We start from the raw sequence: 23,997 nt of genomic DNA on the forward strand, positions 1-23,997 counted from the left end.
ACCTGTAACCTTTTAACTGAGCCAAACAGTACCACAGATTTAACTTGTAAGTTTTATAACTTCCTGTTCCATTTCTATCATTACATTTAGTTTTAATTCAGGTCAGGAAAAAAAAAAAAAAAGGAGGGGGAGGCTGTGTGGAGTACACAGCATCAAAACTGTATGATTTTATAGTGATTTTTTTTTCTGAAATCACCCACTGGAGTCAGTCTCTAAGAATATCACTGTCAGTAGTTAAGATATTTTGACCATGGAGTTAAATACTTTCAACATTGACAGTAGCTGGGAATACTTCAGTGGTTATTGTCGTAGTCATTAGTCCAGCTGAAATAATGCTGGCATGTTGTCCCTCTGGGTAGAATTCCTCAGCCTAATTGTCTCCTCCTTGCCAGACCATATTTGATATCTTCAGGTTTGGAGGCTGGATATATTCCAGCAATTAATGGCTTTTCTCAGTTATAGATAGAAATTATTTCCTTTTGTGATTTAATCTATTATCCAGAAGTGAAGCTATTGAATTCCAGTACATTTAAATGGGATAGCTCACAAATAGGACTAATATAAAAAGCAGCCACATGAAAGTTATGTGGGCCACTGTAGAAGATGAATATTTAACATGTAATTTTTGACTTTAAAAATAAAATAAATAGAACAACTATTCACTACTGTAGCATCTTTTTCTGAACACCTAACCCTAATATTATCTTAGAGAAATATAGGTACAAGTGTCTCACAGAGTGGGATTAGGTCACCTCATCTAACCTCTTGAAGAGTGGCAATCAAATTTTGTCAAGATACTCCTGTCTTTAGTACAGTAAGTTGGGTTTGACAAAAATAAATAGTCATCTCTGTGTTTCTGATGCCCAGACCAGACTCCTTAAGGTACTTCATCCACTCAGAGCATAATTAGCCTGTGGTTTCAGAAATCAATGAATACTATTCCACAGTGGAAAAAAAAATAGCTTCTGTAGTCACCCTTTTATGGCCTTCCATGTTATTTGAGTTACTACTTCTCTCAAAGAAATTTTACCACATCTTTTATTGTATTCTGCTTTTAAAATTCAAAATGGAACATAGTGCATTTCTGCATCTCTGAAGCAAGAAATGTTCTTCATACTGTTTCAAATATGTTACAGGAAATTATCTGCAATAAATTTGTCCTTTGGAAAATAATGTAACAGTGATAGCTGGCTTCATAATGTCCTACCTGGTTTTAAGCAGCAGATTCAAAAGCTGAACACTGAGGAGCCCATTTGTCCTTTCTATGTATCTAGCTGTCCTTGTTGCCCAAAGAAAGTCTTAATGCTACAACTCTAAATTTAGGATTTAGCAAAAACCTTCTAAGTAAAATTCAGTTCCTCTTTTCCCTTCCAAAAATGCTGGTAAAATGGCAAATGTAAATGGACAGACTTTATCTCCCATGGACTATGGAGGTAGTCTGGAAATGTGAGATGTAGGAATTCATGTTCACCCTGACCTCTAGCGTTGTGTTTTGCTGTTTGATGGGACATTGTTGAGGAAGCCAGAGAGACCCCAGCCTCTGAGTGAAACCCTCTGTAACTGTCTGTAGGAGACATCCATCTCGTAGCCTTTGGGATTTAGATGTGAACAGAGTAATCGTGACGTGGTTATGCTGTCTTTCTTAGGATGCATTTAACATCTGTTGCATGCAGATCAGATAGATCACAAGATTTGGTGCATGGTAATGTACAACCTCTTTGCAGCTACTGGGGAATTATGTCCTCTACAAGAGTGTTTATGGTTCTGATGTAACATGCAAAAAATTCTGTCATACTGAGTTTGTGTTTCAGAAAGTTCTGCAAGCAGAGTTTTGAGAAATTAGTGCTGGAAATTACAAGAAGCAGGTGCATTGGTAATCGAACAACTTTATTTGTTCAAGTCTTTATTTGAACAAGTTTTATTTTCCTTAATACTATTATACAGGGGGTACTGGAGTATTGGACAGATCTATGTACACAGAATGAGTAAATACTCTGAAGAAAGAGTTAATGTAATCAAGACTTCACTCTCACATTCTGATATATCTGCTTTCATGGATGGTGCTGATTCTGTGCCAGCATTATGGAAAATGGAAAATGCAATGGGAAATCTGAGAGAAATCAGAATGCAGATATTGTCTGGTTGTAATTTGTTTTGGGGCTGGTTGGATTTCTGATTTTCTTTGTTTTTTTTATTTGATGCAGTTTTATTTGTGGTGCTGAAACACAACTTTTCCTTGGGCTCCCATTCACTTCTGCAGGAGGGGGCATGGTTATCTACTGGCAAGTCCCTTTCAGTAGGGGACTGCTGTGCTTGCTGCTCACTTTCCTTTAAGGGAAAATATTTTGGCTGTGCATTTCCTTTTTTACTTTTCAGTTAAAGGATGCTTTCCAGTGAAAACAAGCAAGTTAGCAACAAAAACTGAAGCTAGATGGGAATATATGTAATTTAATAACAGTGAAGTTTCTAAAGCACTTCTGCTGGTAGCATTCAGAAAAACACTGACACCTGCACACTGCCAGTGTGCAGTTCAAATCCAGCATATCTCCATTCAGCTGCACTTCACTTTGTGTTAATTCCTTGTTTTTGAAGGAGGTGAACCAAGAGACTAATGGTGTGTCTCAATTACATTCTGCCTAATCCTGAAGTAGCAAGCTTCACTCAGGGTGTCTGCCAGGATGCTGAGGTTGGGTTTTGTAATTAAATCAGAGTGGGGTGAGGAAAGGGAGAGCAATGTGATCTTCATTTTTGACTTCTGCTCTTGGCAGGTGCTGCCCCTTTGCTCCCATAATAGCAATGGTGTAGGTTAATAGGAGTCACTCCTTGGGCATTTGTGAGTTTGAGGTCAGGCTCTTTTATGGAAACAGACTTTTCACACACTTAAACCAAACATGAGCATATTCACTTGGAGAGAAATGCAGAAACAGTCCTGGTATTTCTGAGCTCCTCCTTCTGAGGAGCAATGAAGCAAGACAGCTAGGGGAAAGCCTGCTTCAGAATTAGATATGAACCAGAGCTTGCCCTTTAGTTCAAACACACCTGTCTGCCTGCTCCAGGGAGGAATTCAGCAACCCAGTCTTAATTTCTGGCTCCCAAATGTATACTATGAATCACTCCTAACAAATGGATCCCATCAGCTCCAAGCTACCTTTACCAACCAGCTCTGTGCCTGAGCAGTTATTTTATGAATCATTGCAGAGTCCTACGTGCTCACTCATTTGTGTCCATCACTGGGTGCCACCTGTGAAACGAGCTCACACACCTCACAGTACCACTGATATTAAATATCTGATACTGCCCTTTGTGCTTTGCAGAGGCTCCCAGAGCAGCACAGGTGCATTTGGGTGCTTCCATCCCCAGCTGCCAGGCACAGTGGGAACACAGTGCTGCTGTTGCCATGTGGCATTCCAGACCCCAGGATGTAGTCCTGAGTGACTGAAGGGTGATAAACCCATATCCTGACACAGAACAGCACCATTTCTTATCATAGCCTTTGCTGCATGTTTGAAGCAAGTTTGATAAAGCTCATGAGATAATTCTCAATGCTCCCCTGCCTCAGTCAAGTTGTGTTGTCTCAAGTTACATCACCTTCACATCTTGCTCACCCACACCATGAGGCCCCACTCTGTATTTCATATATAAGCTTTAAAGTGCTGATGCATTTCCTAGCTGTGTTTTCTGAATAAATATTTTTTTTTGTTTTGAAATTTAGGACAGTGTTGCCTGGAAGGGAAGCTTTTATTCCCCCTTAATCAGACCGCTTCCTAAACTGCTTTCCTTCTGTCTAATCTCTTGTGTGGGACCAAAATGTTTAGATTTGAGTGGTGACATCTCATTCACATCCTGTCAGATGGGAGCATTGTGTTGAGTTCACAATATAGCCAACCAGGAGCTGCATGTGACTGGAACTGAAATTTGGATTATTTTTTATCCAAACCTATTGAGTATCTATTAGCCAGTTTTCCAAATAGTTCACCTAGTCACAACTTCTCACCTCAAAAATCAGTCTTGGAACTCCAGCAGACCATCTACAACCTGTTTTTAGACCTTTCCCACTGTACTGTCTCTGACATTACTCTGCTCTGACATTACTCATCTCTCTCCTTTAGCATTGCATCCTAACAGCTCATCAGAGCAGCTGGTAAATTAATGCCATGTTCTTGGGAGAAAGGCAGAAGGGGATCCTGGAGTACTCCAGACACAAGGAGGTCACAGTCAGCTACCCTGAAGAGTGAGTGACAGCTCCTTATCCCTTGTGCCTGAGCTGCCCCTTGGGCTGTGCCCAGCACCCACATCTCTGCCAGGCTCTGAGACCCTGCTCTCCACAAGCAGAGCATGCCTGACCAGCTCTGAGTTCTGCCTGCAGTGGAAAGGGCAAATCTTCATAGCACTCCCAGGTCTCACCCTCAGGATCTGATCAGGGAAGGGGTGTCCATCACACAATAAATAACTAATTTGTGGTTTGGACAATGAAACTGATGCTCTGCACTTGCAGCTCTGATGTTTTTTCGCTGAATCTCTGTTGGTCAGTGCAGCAATGAGGTCTCTTCTGGGAGAGTGATGGGAGGGTGTTGATGCACTGCATGTAGATCTCAGCTCTCCAGAGGTGCAGGGGAGGAAGCGATGGGGGAAGAAGTGTGACAGGACCACTCAATATTTATTCCCTCCTTCAATTATTTAATCCCCCTTTTACTTCTGTCTCACTAATTTAAGCACCTTGTTCCTTTTTGTTCTCAAATCCTTGCAGATGTCTCTCTGGGTAAATGGTTTGTTTCCAGTCAAGGACTAGTACCTTTCATGATATATGCCCCACCACAACTCCATTCTTCACATATGAGTGATCACAAATTATAGATTTCCTTTTTCTGGTATTTCACAAGTGCTAAAAAGGCAGAATGTTCTGTGTGGCTAAACAAATGACAATTTCATCACTGGCACTTACCCGATAATAAATGCTGATCATGTTTAATTTATAATGTCTGGAAATATCAGCAAGAGATGAGGGAAACAGTTTAGATAATATATTAACCTCTTCAAACCTTGTCCATTCTCTGAAGCTCAACCTGAGTGACTTTAATATGTAGGAAACTTTCCTTTCTTCCTTCTTTTACACTGTTCTGTCCTGTTCCTTAAACTGGGACTAAGGGAATTTTCTGTTGTGAGGCCCTTTAGTTCACCCAGACATGAAAGAACTGCTTATCTGAAATCATCCCTTTATACACACATAGCCTGTGAAGGTGTGACAGAAAATACTTGTTTGCTGTACTAAGACCTTATAGGAGACCAGCTAGTTGCAGAGCCACCAAGTTAAAACCAGTTAAAAACTCCTGCCAAGCTACAAAAACACCCAGAGAAGGCATTGTGAAAAGCTCTTGAAGGCAGTAGGGAAATGTGAAATCTCAACAGGGCAGAGCTTGCAGTGGCAAGATTTCCTAGGCAGCTACTGCATGGTTCCCTGCCCAGGTGTAGGACAAAGATGAATCAGGCGCATTATGAAAGCAATTCATATTTAAATGAGATTTCCAGGCCAGTTTCTACAGTCTCAAGTGGTTATTCTAAGCATCTGCTCTTTCATGCTGATTTAGACCAAGCTCAAATGCTGAATCTTTGGAGAATCATAAACAAATTGTGTTAAATTGCCATTAATGGAAACAAATCACAAGAAAGGAAAGGCAAGGCTGTTAATGGTATTGCTGTTCTCTGTTCTGGCTTTGATGGCAGTAGATGCAGTCCTGCAGCACACAAGTAATGTATGTAAAATCACCCACTGTTCTGAGACCTCCAGACAAGCTAAGCACAGCAGGGGGAGAGTAGCATTGGAATTTGTTTTACAGGAAGCCTTTATTTGCTAGCTTTTGAGGGGTTAAGTGAGGCACTTCCAGCCCTGTTCTCCCATGAGGGTTACACTGGGGAAGGGTGGTTTTTGTTTCCCCCAGGGGCTCCGTAGCAGCTCTGGCAGCAGAGGCTCCTGTCAGAAGAGAGCAGCTGGATGCAATGAATCAATGTATTCCCCAGCCACCCTGGCTGCATTTCCTGCCTACCCACTGCTGCCCAGCTCTCAGCCTGCTGTGCCCCACACATTCTGTGTCCATCCTGACTGATGGCTGTGCCCCGGAGCTCTCCCACCTCGGTTTCTGCAGGTTCCCACGGATTAGGGAAAAATTAATTGTTGATGTTTTAATTGCAGTAACTATATGTCATCAGGCACTAAATAGGATGTGGATATATTGTAGTGTAAGAGCTGCTTAGTAACATCAGGCTTCACTAAACTTATGAAAATCACAGCATTGGACCTATGCTCATTCCAGTGTGGCTTTGGGAAAACTCAGGTTAACAAATTCAAGGAGTCTTTAATAGTCTCTTAATTTCTACAAAATCTCAATTTACATGGATTGGGGAGGACTGAAAATGTAAAAATCATTCTGTTTAACTTTGGACTTACACCTTGTTTGTTTGTTACTTGAAGTGAAGGGAGGAACAATTTATTTCAAAACGTATGAAAAGTAAAACAGGAAAAACTTCTGTGTGGTTATGAATCAATATGACAAGCTTCACCCCAAAACTAATTCTTCATACTATATGTCATCGTATCATCAAATAGTCTATCACAGAGATATGCCCAGTGCACTGAAAATATTTCATAGCTGTTTGATAAATCCACTACCAAAAGACCTTTCCTCATTATATTTTATATGTAAATATGCAAACAATATTACAAAAAAATCTTCAAAATTGATAACTCAAAGAATTTTCCAATGCTTGTCACAAAGAAAACAAATTATGCAATTTTGTAGCTGTTTTCCAAATGTAGGTTATAATTTCATAACCACACATTATTAAAATACCCTATATTTACCATATATGACAGGGTAAATCTTGCATTTTAAAAGGGATATGGAATACAACAAAGGAAATGTTCCAGGTTGGGTTTTTTCCTCCTAAAATCTTATCAAGTTCCTTTAGCTTCCAAGTGCATCATGATCCTAAAATCCACAAATCATTCTTCCTTTTTGTATTGGTATGTTTTAAAGTTTCTAAAATAATTTATTGCTCTCTATACAAAAATGTAACCATATTAATGAGCACAAGTGTTTTAAAACAGAATTACTAGCTCAAATCAAAATGGAACTCTAGAGGGATATATCAGTTTTTTCTTTTTTCTTTTTTTTTGCTCTTGAAAATCCATAAAATGCTCTCAAGAGACTACTAGAGGTATTTACAATCATTACATTGATTACTATAACAATAGTTGATTCTATCTAACCATAATGATATTTATGTACAGTAAAATACCTGCTAGCTGTAATATTAAAGTAAAAATGGAAAATGGATTTTATTATACAACTCTACCATGTAAACATCCTACCAATATCCAGGTACACATTCCTATATTCCTCACATATCTTTGAGTTACTCAACACAAATTTCCTTGGAAATTATTTATAACCTTCCTTACATTTTGGTTGGTAATGATGGGATTTTAGAGCAATCCAAATCATAGATCTGTCATATAAAAAAATAACTAATCAAAAATGGAAAGCAACCCAAAAAAAAACAGCCAAGCCTAGAATCCTAACAAACTTCTCCATGTCCCCCACTGTCATTCCTTAAGACAGTGCAGTTATTCAGGAAATGCCTTGAGTATCAAACAGACTTGAATGCAATGTTACCATTTATCCATGATAATTAACCTTGTCATTTGGCTAGTCATGTCTCCAAATTTTTCATCATTTACTGGAGATCAAAAATCTTTAAAAGCAATGTGCATTCCTGAAATACTGCCTGCAGTGTTCAATGAGTATCTGTGCAGCATTAAATACACATGCTGTAATTAAATTAGGTAGCAGCAAAGCAGGTGGATTATATGAGTGCTGTCACTTAAAGTATCCTTTCTGCTCAGGCAGAAAATTTTGTTAAAAAGACATTTTTCATCTATTGTTTTTTCCTGAAATTCACAAATCCAATGACATTATAAATCATGTAAAATTTGGAACACTACTTTAAGCCCCTGGGCTCCTCATTGGAGAGCTGTTTGAATAAAAAATTCAGGCTGTTTGAACAGAGAACTCAATAATATTTTTGCCATCATTTTTTATCTTGCTGATTATTTTGTGTAAAAAAGAATGTTTAGATAGACTGTATACAAAAATCCTCTCTGTTTTTTTTCAAAACTCTTTCCTTGCCTTTCTCATTAACCTAGTAGTTTTCTACAGTCTACTTACATCAGTAGATTTTACGTCACTAATTTCAGTGCAAGCAGGATGTGGTCCAGTAAATTATATCTCAGCACAGTCTGCTCAGTATTACTTTAGACCATGGGAATAGAGAAAAGAAAGCTCCATGTGAATTTAACTCTTTAAAATATTCATTCTTGTGTTTGCAATGTAAGTTATTGCTGCTCTTCAATGTTCAGAATGTTTCTGAAAGATCTCTCAATAAGCGAGCTTACCAAGGCCATATAGTCACCAATAAACCTCTTGCAGACATCATAAATATTGAGAAAAACACCAACAATCCAGTGAAGTTATTTAGGCATAATTGTAGAGAATTTATTGATAACCACTGGATGAGTCATTTTAATATTGCTTATAAATCCTTTGGACCACCTGAAAAAGGCAATATGGCAGGACATCATCCAGAGAAAAAATCCAAAGGAAATGTTCTTGCACATAGCCTTTAGACTCCTTAGGTCTGTTATTCCTCTATTTTAAATCAAGTCCTTCCACCATCAGTAACCTTCTAGTTCTCATCTTCCATGACTACAACCCCATGAGCTTTCCAAAGCAAAACTCTTTTCTAGAATCTGTAATATTCTCCCAAGACCAAATTTATTTTACAACTACAATAGGGTAGAACACTCTTTTTTTGTTGTCACTAAACACTGGGGTCTGGGAGCAAATTTGGATTGCAAAGGAGTCAAACACACACAAAATACATTAGCAGTGGACCCTGTAATCAAGGTTTGCAAAGTTTTCTGGGACCTGCTCTCTGCAATGCTATGTGACAAACCAGAATTTTCCTATTCTCATGCCTTTTATTTGAACTGGGATCAACATCACACTTTTTCCTCCCTATCATAATTCCACTTAGGCTAATTAGGTTTGACTTTGGCATTCTTTAAAATCCAAATCATACACATCCTCTGCTGTATTCTCATGAATACCAAGGCTGTAGAATAAATATTGTTGACATGTGTTGGCACAGTGCTTTTATACTTGGATTCCTCATTAAATTACATGAAATTTTAGTTTTAATGAGCATAATCCATTTGATACTGTTAACCCAAATTCCACTGAGGAAAACTGCAGCTCTGAATTTACATTTGCATGTCTGAGTCAACTGAGTCACATTCAAAATCATGTCAGACTTCAAATCTCAAAAAATGTCCTGTCCAAGTTATGCTGAGGGTTATGACTAAGTTATATTCCAGAAATGTTTTCCTGCAAGGCTCTTGCTGTAATTTAATCTTGTCACTGCCCCAGCTTACATGAGGCTTTCCTTATCTGCATCCTATCTCTGTAAACAGCTTATGAGAACTCTGACCATCAGGAAGCAGGAGCACCTTCCTAAAGCTCATCTTTGGGTGTCTTCTGAAATCATATTTCTTCTCTCTGTCATGCTCCTTAATCATTTCTCTTCTGCAATAAATTGTTATTTCTCTCCCTGTTAGAACTCCTTCCTGCCATTCATCATGTTATGAGTACCTTTTGCTTGAGAACAGGAACAAAATCCCAGTACACTTAAGGAAGGCTGTAACTCTTTTTCCTTTTTCATGATGTAGAAAATGGAGAATTCTGCTCAAGTGTCACCTTCTTTTGGAGACTTTCATTGATTTTTTTTTGTTTCAAAGTTTTGGGGTACTTTAAAAGAAATGGGCTGTTGGAAAGACGGATTTATCAGTATTGTGAGCATTTCTCTCAGTTTGATAAGTAGTGTGCCTAGATAAAAATGTTTTTGAAATTTTTTCAAGTTTGGTCTGAAAATTACTCAATAGATGTTAGAAACCATGGAAGATTTTAGAGAGGAAATGGTTTTATTGAGTCATTGCAGGAGATCAACTATGTAATCCAAAGCATGCGTTGATGATTTTGTTTGACCTTTGATTAAGATTGCTGGATCCCCATGCTCATATGACAGCACATGCTGAGGCTCTGCAGAGATGACCTAGTCACAAACTTGTGTGTATCAGTCCTTTTCCCTGTATAATTGAAGGCCTGGGATTAACCCTGTAAAACTGTTCATGAGAATTTGCAGGTACCAAAATTATGACCTGCAGAGCAACTGCTAAGAGTATGCTTAGCAATTGCTAAGTCTCAAGACATGAACCTTGCTCATCTCTTTCTTAAGGTCTTTGGGATAACTAAAGAAAAAACAATATACTTGAAAAGTCAGGCCAGTCAGTAGGATGAATTTTTAAGTTTGTTTTCCAGTAATGCTGAGAAATATCCCAGAAGATCTTTAAAAACAGCACATAAAAAATGTGCATTTAGCTATAGTGGTTTTGATGTTAGAGAATGAAAGGGGTGATTTCTTTATATCCTTCTGACCTCTTTTTTTTATAATTCAGAATTCCCAGACACATCCTCAGAGTGACTTTCTACCTGTAGATTTTTGGATAGGAAAAAAACATTATCAATTACAACCACGGCAGAGCGCACATTTGCCTCAATCCTTTATTCCAAGTGTATATCCAATTAAATCATTCATTTCAGGATCCCACCAACTCTCTCACTTGTTTATTCACACAGGATGAGGGCAGGTGAGTGCTGCTGAACACCTGATTACATCCTCGGCAATGGGAAAACTACACAGACAAACACCAAGAGCGCCAGCTCAGCATTCAAGGCTTATACGAGTGAAATACCAGAGCCAAATTAAGCTTATACAATACTGCTTTCTTCAATCTTCAAATGAAAATATATTTCTCCATAATTTGTGTCTTGCAGATGATAATGAGTGTGAAAATGCTACTCAGCCTTGTGGAGAGCATGCCAATTGCACAAACACAGAGGGAAGTTATTACTGCACGTGTATGTCTGGTTTCAAACCCAGCAATGGTCAACAAATTTTTGTTCCTAATGATGGAACCTCCTGCGTGGGTAAGTTACTACTGTCTGCCAGCCAGCTTTACACTGTCACTCTTCTCTTATTGCCTCTCTTAATTATAGAAACCTAGCAAAAGGCTTCCATAGTTGTGAAGTTTGGAGTCTGGGTATAAAATTCCCACATTTTGGACTGGAACAGGCTAGCTTAATATTCTGGTTGCTTTCAGTGACACCTGAATCTTGACTCTTTCAATATATTTAACTTTGACAAATATATTTGACTTTCAATATATTTAAATCCACATGCCACAGAATTACACAATAAATATATAATTAAGGCAACATAGAAATCACCAATTCACCCATTTATGCCACTGTTTCACCAATCTGTGAGCAAGGTGGTCACATTCTCAGGAAAAAAAGTGACAAAATATTCTGCTTTCAGATCTGGATCACCAAAATTCTATGTAAGTTTGAACTAGTATACTTCAAATATCTTTTGTTTGGAAACTTGGTTGGGATACTTTTCGTAATTTTTCAAGTCTGATCAAAAGCAAGGGCAAGATCAGTGGTTATCCTGTCTCCTGAGCCATTTGTTAGACTCTGTTTCTGTACCAGTTGGATGGAACCTGCTCAAGATAACAGGGAAGAAAAAGTTCTCTGGAAAAATGTTATTTCTGAACAACCATGCAATCCTTTAGGATTTCCTCTGAATGGAAGAACTGTAACTGTTTCTCTTTTTTCAAACTCTTGGTAATTTTCTCTGTATGTTGCAAAGGTCCTCAGGGAATGGGAAAATGAGAAATAAATCTATTGCCCTTTACACCTTTATGCTGACTGTGTCTCATCCTAGGTATGTCTCCTGTGAGCTTGTGAGTGCTGACAACCTCTCTTCTCACTGCTCTTAATATCAGCAGAGTGGTTGCATATTAAGCCAGAAAGTGATCTAATCGACATTTCTTGCCCATTGCTCACATCCATCTAAAAGTGCTCTGCTTTATTCAGCTGCTATGAATCATTCTTAAATTAGCTGGGATGGAGACAGTTAGCACACTGAGCTGTAAATATTCTCACCATTACTGCTCCAGGTTTTGATTTTTACATTATGATATTTCCTCAGCTTCAGAAGTTTGTCTTCAAAGTTATTTCTCTGACTTTGTGTCTCTTTCACTTCTTACCATTAGCCCGATAATTTCTTCCTTTTTTTTCCTTCTTTACTGGGCAGATTGATCTTTCTTATCCTCTACTAGAGTTAAGTTTAATACTTCCTTTTGAAAATCCACATGGAGGAGCCAAGAGCTTTCCAAACTCACACTGAAATTAAAATTTACCATTTGTCATTAAACAAGGTGGGCATGTTTTCTCATTAAACAAGTGCACCAATTACTTTACCAAGATGTAAAGACAACTTTTTGGTCCACGATTTTTTACTTTATCTGTCAGGGGAACCATAATAAGCTATCTTGTATCCAATGGATCTGCTGCTACAGGTAGCAGACATGACTTGCACACGAGCAGCTGATGGTTGTGTATTCAGGGTGACAGATGAAGCAAATATCATTCCATTGTAAATAGAGAGCAAGTTATTTAGTAAAATTCATGGAACAGAACTACCAGATATCCATCCTACACATGTTTATAGGGCCCCACAATATATTTTTAGAAGTCTTAAATCTTCTTTTTAATATATATATATGTACATGGCAATAAATTTAAAACTTCAGTGGTGAATTTTGGAGAGTATGCCATTATGAACCCTATTTGTTTATGCCCTCAAGCCCACCTGAGTTTCCAGTTGTGCAAGTGTGGTACATATGTGTGTGCAAGTCACTTTCAAATTCCTTGCACATACATGTGTGTTCCCTCTTTGGAAACCACAATAAGATCCCAAGTGAAAAATGATCATGTTCCCCAAGGTAGTAGATCAAAAGAATTTGAGGAATGTTGGCTCACCCTTAATCCAGTCAGAATGCTGAGATTTGAGCTGAGAGTCAAAAGTATTTCCTACCCATGTAATCAAGGACAACTGGTGAAGATATGACAAAGATGCAGACAGATGAGGAACTAGATGGTAGGAAGGGAAAGAGAGGAGAAGAAAAGGATAAAGGAATTGGAGAAGAAAATTATAAAGGAAATGGAAAAGAAAAAAATAAGGATGCAGAGATGTGATATTTCTGAAGGCATTTTTCTGCTGACCTCAAAGTGAGCTATTAAAATCTCTTTTTTGATTTGTGCAAAAGCCATACTTTTCCTTGGACTTGACAATTTATTGAATGCTCAGCTGCAGGTTAAAAAGTGAATTATAAACCTACTTTTTTCACCCCAGTCAACAGAGTAAAAACATGAAAATGGCCATCTGTGAAATGAAAGTTACATCCACACCACTCTGCCTTTTCTGGGAACATGCTATTAGCTCTCTTCAGGTATTTGGGAAGGCACCCATTCTCCATCTCATCCTTTGCTGTGACAAGGGAGCTGTACAGTGGATGGAATCTGGCACTGGGCCACACTGCTAACTTTTCTTTTCCCTTTGCCATTCATCGCCTTTTTCATTTCTACTTTGTGTGTGCTGCTGCCTTCCACAGTGTGGAGACACGGGGAGGGAGCATGTAGTCCTTTGCAATTGGACTTTTCAATCACTTGCAAGCTACTAATAAGCAGAAGGTATGATGTAGACATCAAGCTGTCTTGACTGGCTGGAGAAGAATCAAAGCGATGTAGGTACAATCCTGTAATTGGCAGGACTGAACATAATAACTGTTCTCCGTACTTTTAATTTAATTGGAATTTTCTTGCCTGCTGCAGTAAATGAAGAGTGACAAAGCACAGAAATAAAATAAAAGGTTATAAATCTGTTTTCACACTAGCCTGAGTGGTGTTGGTGATATTATTTTTCTGATCACAGCTATTATAAAAACGTCATAGTTCAGCTCCAGGATTTGTTTTGAATATTTACTGAAAGTCCAGGGCTTTTTTTGCAGACCTATGGCAAATGCTCTTCTGTTTAAAAAGCTGCTGTTCTCCAACCTTTGCTCAGGAATGTTGTCTGTGAAGATTGCTCAGGCAAGCCTTGGCAGCCCAATTCCTGCTCTTCTGCTCCCTGCTCAAGGTGGAGTTTGGGATCCTCACCCCAAAGCTCCGCTAAAATTGTACCACTGAAAGCACTGACAAGCTGTTGTCCATGTGTGCCCAACAATTGCATATTTGGCTAAAAAAGCATAACTACAAAATATAAAGAAACAGAAGCCTGTGGCTACTGCGCACAGCATTTCAAAGCAGGAATTTAAAAGCTGCATTCTTGCAACTGTCACAAACTGTTGGCTGCCCCTGAAAATCTCATTGATTTAGAAGAGATACAAAGCTGATTAGTACCTTGCAAGATCAGGCATATTGCCTTTTAATTTTGTCATCCAGGAGTTGTTTTATTCTTCTGGAAACAGTGAATTAAACAGGCTTGATATGGACTCATTCCATATGGACAACTCAACTGCAGAAAGTCTATTTGCATATACTCAACAGGGTGTCTCTATCAGACTTTAAATAGCAGCCCTGTTGCCAGAGATGTGCCAAAATACTTGGATTTCTGCTGTTGTTTTGGATAATCCTGTCTTCTCATTAAAATCTCCATTACACTTAATATCTGACATAATTACAAAAAGAATTTGCATGACTGCCCAATGATAACAAATAAATGATTTACTGATCTAAAAGTTTATGAAAAGAAAAATGTCATGGCAATTTTGAAACATTTGTATCAGTAAATCATAGGGATCCTTAGGAACAGTATTCTCAAAAGCATTCAAATATTACTTTTCTTATTTATAGGTTATTGTAAGTTTTGGCAAAGATAGTTGTGAGTTGCTGGTGGTTTAGCACTGCATTAAATGATGAATGGCTTGCTCAGATGTACATGTCCTCCATGCAGCTGACAAGGCCAGAGAAATCTTTGGTTTAAGGGTGATGTGTTTTCTTGTTAGACAAACTGGCTTTGTCATGATTTTCACCCTTGCCACTTCAATTCATTCAAAGTCTCTCTGTTTTACAGAGTCACACAAGGCACTGACACACACCCACTTGTTTCAAACAGAGCTTTATAATTTACTGATGTGAGAGGTTATTTAAATGCAAAGAGTAACAACTCTAGCGTTATGTCTTTAAATGACAGCATTTAATTATGAGGTATCCTGTGTGTAGCACTATATCATGCTATTTTCCTTCCCTTTTGCCAGATTGGTTCATGTATAATGTGGTTAGCTCCATAACTATGAACACTGAGGTCACAGAAACCATACATATACAGATAATGCAAAACTCAGTTTCTTAAAGAGAAACATTAGCAGTTTGGGGCATTAAATATGGGGAAAAACCTATTTCCCTAATGCAGACAATCATAATTTAACCACCTGCTTTAAACTTCCAGGCTGGCAGAAGCCATTTAAACACTGCTTTCTTGGTGGCTCTCCCTGCAGAGCAGTGGTGGCTCTGCTGGGGAGGGCAGGAGCACCTCCAGCCCCACATCTCCTTCCTGTCCGTGCAGGACTCTGAGTGGCTTTTCCATGGCAACTTCTGAACTTCAGGCTTAAAACACAACACATCAGGTGCAAATCAGAGCCAATGGCTCATTGAGAAAAAGGGATATATGAAAGTGAGGTGGGACTTCAACTTTGAATCCCAGGGACACCTTCTGTCCAAATAGACAGATGACCCCCAGGTAACTTTCAGGTATTTTTTTGCATTCCCTTGATATATCCATGCAGTATAGCTCTCTATTTTCCAATAATAACCTCACTTCACATGCATTATTGCTCCTTTTTGTGCTCCTTTTTGTAAACCACCAAGATTCTTGTATCAAAAGCAGTGTGCTATATGCTAATAGTGTATTTCCAACCGCCCCATATCTGCTTTCTGCTTGTCTGTTCTTAACACCCCCTCTAGCTGAGCAGAGGCTGCCTATCAATTCAGATAGCTCTTCTCCACTGATCAATTAACTACTTCCAATTTCTTTCCAAAATTAAGTGGTATACCAGTTCTTGACTGGAGTTGTCACCCTCTCTCCTGCATTCCCTGCACTGTCTTTTCCTTCAGTTCAGTTCTCAAGCTGTCACTCTAAACCCACTCATGTACCACCTCATTTTTCAGATATACCTGTCCCAAAGCTCTTCATTTTTTTCTCCTTTCCAACACAGCACTTCACAGTCCATTACTTCATTCTCCAGAATTACTTGGTATAGTTCCCAGTTTGCTTTCTCCATTGAGTTATTCGATCTTTATCCTTAGCCAGTCAAATAATGCAAAATAATTGGTACTCCAGCCAGGGGTTTAGTACCCAGCTCTCCTAAATTGATCAATTCATGAATTCCCTTCCTGGAATTCATTGGTTTTACTCTTGGACTATGCCCCACCCAGTTACTGAACTTGTCTACTTAATGGCAATTTACTTAGAAGCACAAAGGACATTTTAGGCAAATGTAATTTAAATGTGAATTTAAAAAAAAAGGATACGCCAAGCACTTTAAAGGGCACAGAGTTTAATTATTAGATTAACAAGATGGACAGAGTGAGCTTTTGCAGTGTCATTTTAAAGCTGCAACTTAAAGGACAAGTCTGCAGGTTGGTTTTTTCTTTTTCTAACTGAGCTGAGAAAATCTATTTAGTCTAATCTTTGAAAAATGGATTTCAGATGATTTGCATCATGACAACCATTTTGTTCTGATGGAATTAATATGGTTTTAAAACACGAACAGTGTAGTATTATATAGCAATAAAAGAAGTGGTATAAAAATATGATCAATTATGATTTATCCTTCTAATCCTTAAGTATTATAACTGGCAGGGATTTTGCCATTCAGATTGTGGGTTTAGTTTTTGCTTTTTTTTATTACATGAAATTTTATTATGAAACTGCCTGTAGTGTGTGGGGCTATTATCAACAAAGCAGCAAGGTGTTAGTCTGTAAATACTTAATAAAAATTCAATTTCTACCGATATTTGCAGATGTAGATGAGTGCAGCAACGAAGGAGCTGTTGCCTGTGGAGATCATGCAAAATGTGAAAACGTGGATGGAGGGTTTAACTGCTCCTGTAAGGAAGGTTATCAACCATCCACAGGAAAATTGCAGTTTAAGCCAAATGATGGCACTTCCTGCCAAGGTACATGATTTTATAAAGGTTTATGTGTTATTATAGAGATACATCTTCTGAGAAACCCACCAGTGCCTATTTATCTTCAGTTAGATTAATCAGCAAGACATGAAAAAGAGGCAAGGCTGTGGCATCTACAATTCCTGAGAATAGAATAATTTTGTAAATGCATTTTTGCTAAACAGTGTGATGAGATCCATTTGAATTAATGGTTACCTCCTCATAGCTGTCAGATCTGTACTCCTCTCTGTAAATTTGAGCTGTCTCTACTCCACCTGTGGAAGTCTCATAAAAGGGACCAAACCCTCTACCTGAATAAAACAGCTCATTCCAATCCAATGCTATAATTTTGGCTAAGATAAAGTCTTTATAATTGCAGTTTGAGAACAGAATGCTGTGCTTTGTGTGCATAAATTCAGAGTGCTGGTGGCTTGGGGAATGACCTAGACAAGAGCTTTTGCAATTAGTATGTATTGAATATTGATTGAACTGCAATGTATAATTAGTTTCCCTTTTTATTTTTACAGAAAATCCAAAGGCCAAGTGTGAGTTATTCAAAGACTGTATAGCTGAACATATTAACAGAACTTTAGCCAGAGTAAGTAGCATTGGTTCATAGATTAATTTTTAAATCCTTTAATTGTTTCTGTTTGAAATTGCTATTTCAATTGTAATAGTTCTTAAACAGTTTTTTACAAAGGCTTGAAGCATACAATTGAACTTAAGCATGTTTACAGAAGGCTTTTTAATAATTTCAAATTATTTGAACTGGGTTGTATGTTCTACACATGATAATAACTTGCTGGGATCTGCATGTTCCCTTTCCAGCAAAGTGATTCATGATGCATGAAAAATTCAGAAGTGTGGTAATTACTCAGCTGTTTCTCTAATTTCTGGAGTTACACACTGCAGCATTTACTGATGTGCAATTATTTGCTTGTTCAGAAGAAAGGCGAGATAGCTTCCAAAAATAATGTCAACAAGTGACTAAACAGAAAAGGGAGCCATAACATCTTGCTATGCTGGATTATTTACTCCTCAAAGGCGACTGTTTAAAGTGATACAGGATTTATAGAAACAAATATTCTGTGGCCAGAGTATTTTTCACCACAAACAGAGATTTCTGAAGCCAATTAAAAATATATTAATGAATGCACTAGTCATTATTCTACAACTTCAGTATTGTCTAATTTTAAAGGATAAATGAAGCATAGGCATAAATAAATTTAAAGCAATTGTATATGTTTGCATTTGATATTAAGCAATTTTATTAAGTTACTTGGTTCAAAAATATATTATTTTAAAGTATTTTATTAACCTAGTGCTATGTATTTTGTGTTAACATGTTAACATTTTTATGTTTACCTGCAGTGTAGTACATTATATTAGATCTAATACCTGCTTATCACACTTAGGTGCAAAGCCATGGTAAAAGTTACAGCAGAATCTTAGAATGAGATTATTGAAAAAATATACTCAAACTAAAATTAAATTAAATTAATAATTCAAAATACTTTTGTGTAAATATCTGTCAGATTTTTAGCCTGTTTTCCAGTTCTGTTCAGTTTCAAAGACAAAGCAATCCCCATAAAAGCTGTTCAACAGCAGAGAGTAGAGATCATACAAAATCAGATGTTGAGTGTTTTATTAATTAGATTCTAGTTTTGTGTAGTAAGAATTCTTCTCTTATTCAGCCATGAGACTTAAATGTGGAAGCTTAATCTTCATCTCACACTTTCCTGCCTATATTTTTAAATTAGCTGTTTTATGTAAGTGCACTTAGAAGTTTATAAGCTGAAACACTGAAGGAGAAATTGACAGTACAGTTCACTCCACTACATGCTTTATAATTTGCATTTGGGGAAAAACAACTAAAAAATATACAAATACTTCCATCTGTTCCCACCTCTTCAGTTAAAATTTAAAAGAAAATCAATAGATTTATACAGAAGCAGAATAATCATATCATTGATATTTAATTACTTTTGCAGAACATTTACTGGTTCACTTTAGATCATGAGGATAAACAAAACAACTGCTATAGGGAAAAAATGTGTAATGATAGCACATGATTTTTTTAATCATGGTTGCTTGTGAAAGTTGTATTAAATATGTGTAATATCAATAATTTATAGGTCAGCCTGTTGGTTGAGAAGGGGTGTTTATGCACAAGTGTCTTATAAACCAGTATGTTAATTAACAGAAATCAGTCTATTGGGATCATTTTCACATGCAGAAATGTGGCTTTACTTGTTTCATTAAGATGTGAATTCTGGCATTTTTCAGATTAGTCATTTAAAAACACCTCTGGAGAAGCTGCAAGAAATTAATAAAAACACTTTGGGACCCCTTTTACCTGTAGAAGTGGTTTCATATGTTGAAGCACTGTCTTATTCATCGTGGAGTGCCATGAGTGACTCTGTCTCTGACAATGAAGCCCTGCACAACACCACCATTAACGTGAGTGGCTCAAGCCTTGGAGTTGTGGGTTTATCCCTATTCCAAGGACAGCCTATGACTCTGTTCAAACACATGCTTTTACTTACAGGTTTTGGTCAACACTGTGAACAATTTTTTACAAAAAGACAAAATGACAGTCTGGGAAGCTCTACCTGCAGATAACCAAAGGCGGAGCCTGACTAAGCTGCTGCACACTGCAGAGCAGGCGACACTTCTCATGTCACAGAGCTTCAAAAGGACAGCCCAGCTGGATGCTAATGCAAGTGACATAGGTAAGATAAAGAAAATCATTCTAAGATGTACTTTAGATGTGGATTAAACAGAGGAGTTTTTCAGCACAATTATGAAGATTAGAAATGGTGTTATGTGAAAGACACAGGTGTTAATTTGTACGATTTTTGTAACTAACACCTGACTTTCAGTGTAGGTATCATAATTTTCACAGACTAAACATTTGAGTCCAGAGCAAAAAATTAAATTGAGAGTCTATGGAAACTTGTTTTCATATTCTCTTAAATCTCTCATTATGACCTATCACACAGTCTAGATCCATTTTATAAGCACAAAATTATCCTATGCATCTTGTGTGTATAAAAAAACACCAGTGGAACAAAATTTGGACTTGCTCTCTACAGATTTTTTTTTTTACTCCTTTTGGTTTAGTCTAGTTATTATAAAGGAACTTGGAATACAGATTGTACCTAGTGAGTTTAAACTTGAGTGGCTTTATCTCAACAGGAATTTCTCATTTTAAGAGGAATTCCCCAGGAGGAGAATTGCTTAGTCGCAACAGCACCATTTTTCTCTTCTGCCTTCTCCCTGTGTGCTGGTGTCTTCCCACCAATACCTGCAGATTTTCCTGTGGTAAAATAGTTTTACCATTCCTTCACTGAGAGTGGAGAAATGCTGACACCAGCCACTTTTGAAAATCCTGATAAAGCATGGCTGATTTCTTTGTCAATGGTCACTCTTTCATCTTTATTTTTTCTGAATGTCCCCAAACTGTATGTGATCTGATTTCTTATTTTAGATTTAGTACAGTCCTTCAGTGTCTCTCACTGGCTTGCTGTTTTATATGACTTGATGAGAAAGATTCCTACTGTGGTCTCAAGGCAGGTCAAACTGCCTGTTCTACCCTCACCTTTCTGAAAATAAATTAGACAGAGTGATGAAAAAGTAGGGATGGATTTGTTCCTTGACACAGACTGTGGAGAATCAGACTTAGGGTATTGCGGAGACCTCTGGGTCTGCAGCAGGTCCAGAGCAGTGCCAGGTGCTGGCTGTAAAACCCCTGTGCCCCCTCCCCACACCTCCCTTGCTTGAAAGCAGAGGCTTCTCATCACCACAGAGCTGGGGCCATGAAAGTCAGGAAGAGAGAATTCAGGTGCAGTCTCCAGTGGAACTGTAGGTGTCAGTCACCAAAGTGACAGAAAAAGCTGATAAAAAGAATGGAGAGGAATTCCTGGTTAATGATTATCTTCCTTGGGTTTGTTCCAAAATGGTAAACTGAATGAGCTCTTTTCCAAATTGGACACAAACACTGAAAGTTTTTGTTACTCTTTTTCAGCATGAATAAACTTTTCATAGGTCTCATATGTGCCACACACAAATATTCTGGGATAAAACCTACAACATCACCCCTCTCTCTCCACTGCTTTTTTTGGTGCAAGCTCTTGAACTACAAGCTTTTCAAAACTCTAGCCAAAGAAAACAATTTCTTATGCCCTTACAAACATTTTCTGACAGCTGGTCTATTGAATAGCTCATATTATTTTTGTGTGCTGTGCTATAAGCAATGCAGATGGTCTAGCTTAGTGATATTCCACCATCAGTCAACTTTTAGATTTGTTTGCTGTTGTTTTGTTTTGTTTTTTAAAGAAGCCTGATTGACTTATTTTTGTTCCCATCCTGGGTGATTGAAACCCAGCACTGTAATGAACCAAGTAAAGAGCTCAATAGACTCTAATGTAGTTTTTGTCCTAAGGGGTGATGCTTGTTTGTTTGCTTTTTGACAAGACATATCATTAGTTCATGGTGCAATGTGTATTTGGAAGCGTGGATAGATAACCATAAAATATATACTTTTCAAAAATTGGCTTTTATCAAATGTTATTATTCAGTGGAGAATTTTATGCTTTCCTTTTTATAATTGTGATTTGTGGCCCCTTTCAGAAATACATTTTTAATAAAGCAATAGCTCTTCCTAAAGTAACCTACATTGTTTTTTCCAGTACCTAATTTAAGGCAAGGTAAATAAGAGACTATATTTTTCATGGAAAGAGTAAAACATATGAGAGCAAAATGTATGCGTGAAAATAAAAAAACATAGATGTTTAAACAAACATGTTATATTAATGACCTTTTTCTTGAAATATTTTGCACAAGGATAGAGTCTTAAAATTCACAGTAATTATGCAATCCAGTAGCACATTTATTAACCCAACTCTAAATTATGGTAGGCCATAATGGAGCTATTATTTGTACAGTATTTTTCTTCTTTTGCAGCGCTCAAGGTTTTTGCTTTTGATTCACACCACATGAAACACATCCACCCTCATGTATACACAGGGGGAGATTACATAAAGATCTCTCCGAAGAAGAGAAAGGAACCTCATCCAAATGGTAAGAAACAAAGGTTGGAGAGTAGGTGGGTTAATAAACACTTTGGATAGACTTGTACCCACTACAAAACAGCCAAATGTGCAGTTTACCAAGGCTGAATTTCCACACTGCTAACTACAAAGAAGACAAGGTATTTTTTTCACTCTTTCTCCTTTATTGTCTCAAGAATGATATTTCTAACATATCCAGTGGCACAGTGAGTAATCAGTGAGTTTTCACACTAGGTATTGATATCACAAATCTGAGCTCTATCCTTTCCTCAGCCATAGATCTGCTGTATGACTTTGGACCAGCCCCTTCAACTCTCTGTGTTACTTCTCCTTCAAAATTTGCTGCATTTTTCCACTCAAAGAGAAGCTCACTGGGGCAAGAACACGTAATCTTTAGTACCAAAACCAGCAGGACCCAGATCTGGCTTGTACCTCAGAGTGATACAGAAAAGGCTTACAACAATTGTCATCACTAAATATTAATGTGTGTGTTTAAACAACTCTGGAATTAAAACACATAATGAAATAATCATGGAAAAGATTTTTTAAATCCTCATCTTCCATCTAATCTGTATCTTGCCATGTGTCAATATCTAAAAATGTGGTTTATTGTGGTACCAGGGGAAAAGTCACTATATTTTTTAAGATCACACAGAATCCAAAAATGTTTTCCTTTTCCCTATTTGTATTCCATCCTGGGTCCACAGTAATGGAAGTCAAAGCTAGCCAGGTATTTCAGAAAGGTCCAGTATTTACTTCAGGTGTGAGACATTTTACTTTTTAAGAGCTGACACCACATGTGTAACCAGTTATAGAACAGCAGCAAGCATACATTATTCTAGGAAAAATATATATGCATATATCTAATTAGTATTACCAGTGTGAACACACATTTTTATTCCTAATGCCAGTTACATTGTTTTAAATAAAGCTATATTTCATTGTCTCTAAAACATTTTTATAAGTATTCCACAAAGTCTCCATCTGTTTTGCATATTTTATGCAGTAGCAGCAATAATGTCTATTGTTTATTGTTTCCTTAATGTCTTCAATTTTGTTCTTCTATAAAAACCCCCAAAGTACTAACCATGGTCGGTTTGATTGATAGGCACTGTTGCAGTTGTCTTTCTGCGGTACAGCAATATCGGTTCTCTGCTTTCATCGCCTAAAAACCGCTCCTCCAAAGATCCTTCAGAGCAGAGACTGACAGTAAGCTCAGCAGTTATAGCTGTTGCAATTAGCTCAAATCCACCCACACTCTATGAGCTCGAGAAAATAACATTTACCTTAAAGTATGCCAAGGTAAGGGGTTTTTTTTATTATCAGCTTCAAGTAAAACAAAACATTAGCTAATCATTTTATGTGATGTGAGCATACCTGCAGCATGTGATAAACTAAGACATAATTCTGTTGTTTGCTGATGTGAGGTAGTCATTTATTACTCTAATAAGATTAATCTCAAATGTGACATCCTAAGTGCAATATACTAAATATGATACAGAGGAAAATTGCTATGGGACTAAAACAAGGGCAATAATGCCATCTTTCCTGGGTTGCAGTATGGATAAAATGTAGATGCCTAAACCAGAGAATATTACAGAATCTTTATTGCTCTGTATTTAGGTGGGTTTGGGGTTTTTTTGCTGAATGTTTATCAGATGCTTAAGCATGTATACTAAAAAAAAAGAGAAGAAATGCTTCCAGGTTAATGCTAAAAAGGAATCCAGGGGTCATAGCAG

General features: G+C 37.5%; 1 protein-coding gene across 1 annotated transcript in view; it reads left to right on the forward strand.

Annotated features, from left to right (window-relative positions):
• Positions 1-23,997, forward strand: part of ADGRL4 (adhesion G protein-coupled receptor L4) — a 73,175-nt gene that overhangs the window by 26,363 nt on the left and 22,815 nt on the right. Inside the window, exons 3-9 of the mRNA XM_015636717.3 lie at positions 10,947-11,099; positions 17,040-17,195; positions 17,714-17,784; positions 19,473-19,646; positions 19,735-19,918; positions 22,152-22,268; positions 23,367-23,560. Coding sequence (XP_015492203.1) covers positions 10,947-11,099; positions 17,040-17,195; positions 17,714-17,784; positions 19,473-19,646; positions 19,735-19,918; positions 22,152-22,268; positions 23,367-23,560 — 1,049 coding nt within the window. The remainder of the gene's footprint in view (positions 1-10,946; positions 11,100-17,039; positions 17,196-17,713; positions 17,785-19,472; positions 19,647-19,734; positions 19,919-22,151; positions 22,269-23,366; positions 23,561-23,997) is intronic.

This window comes from Parus major, chromosome 8 (assembly GCF_001522545.3).
Source record: "Parus major isolate Abel chromosome 8, Parus_major1.1, whole genome shotgun sequence".
Lineage (NCBI taxonomy): Eukaryota > Metazoa > Chordata > Aves > Passeriformes > Paridae > Parus > Parus major.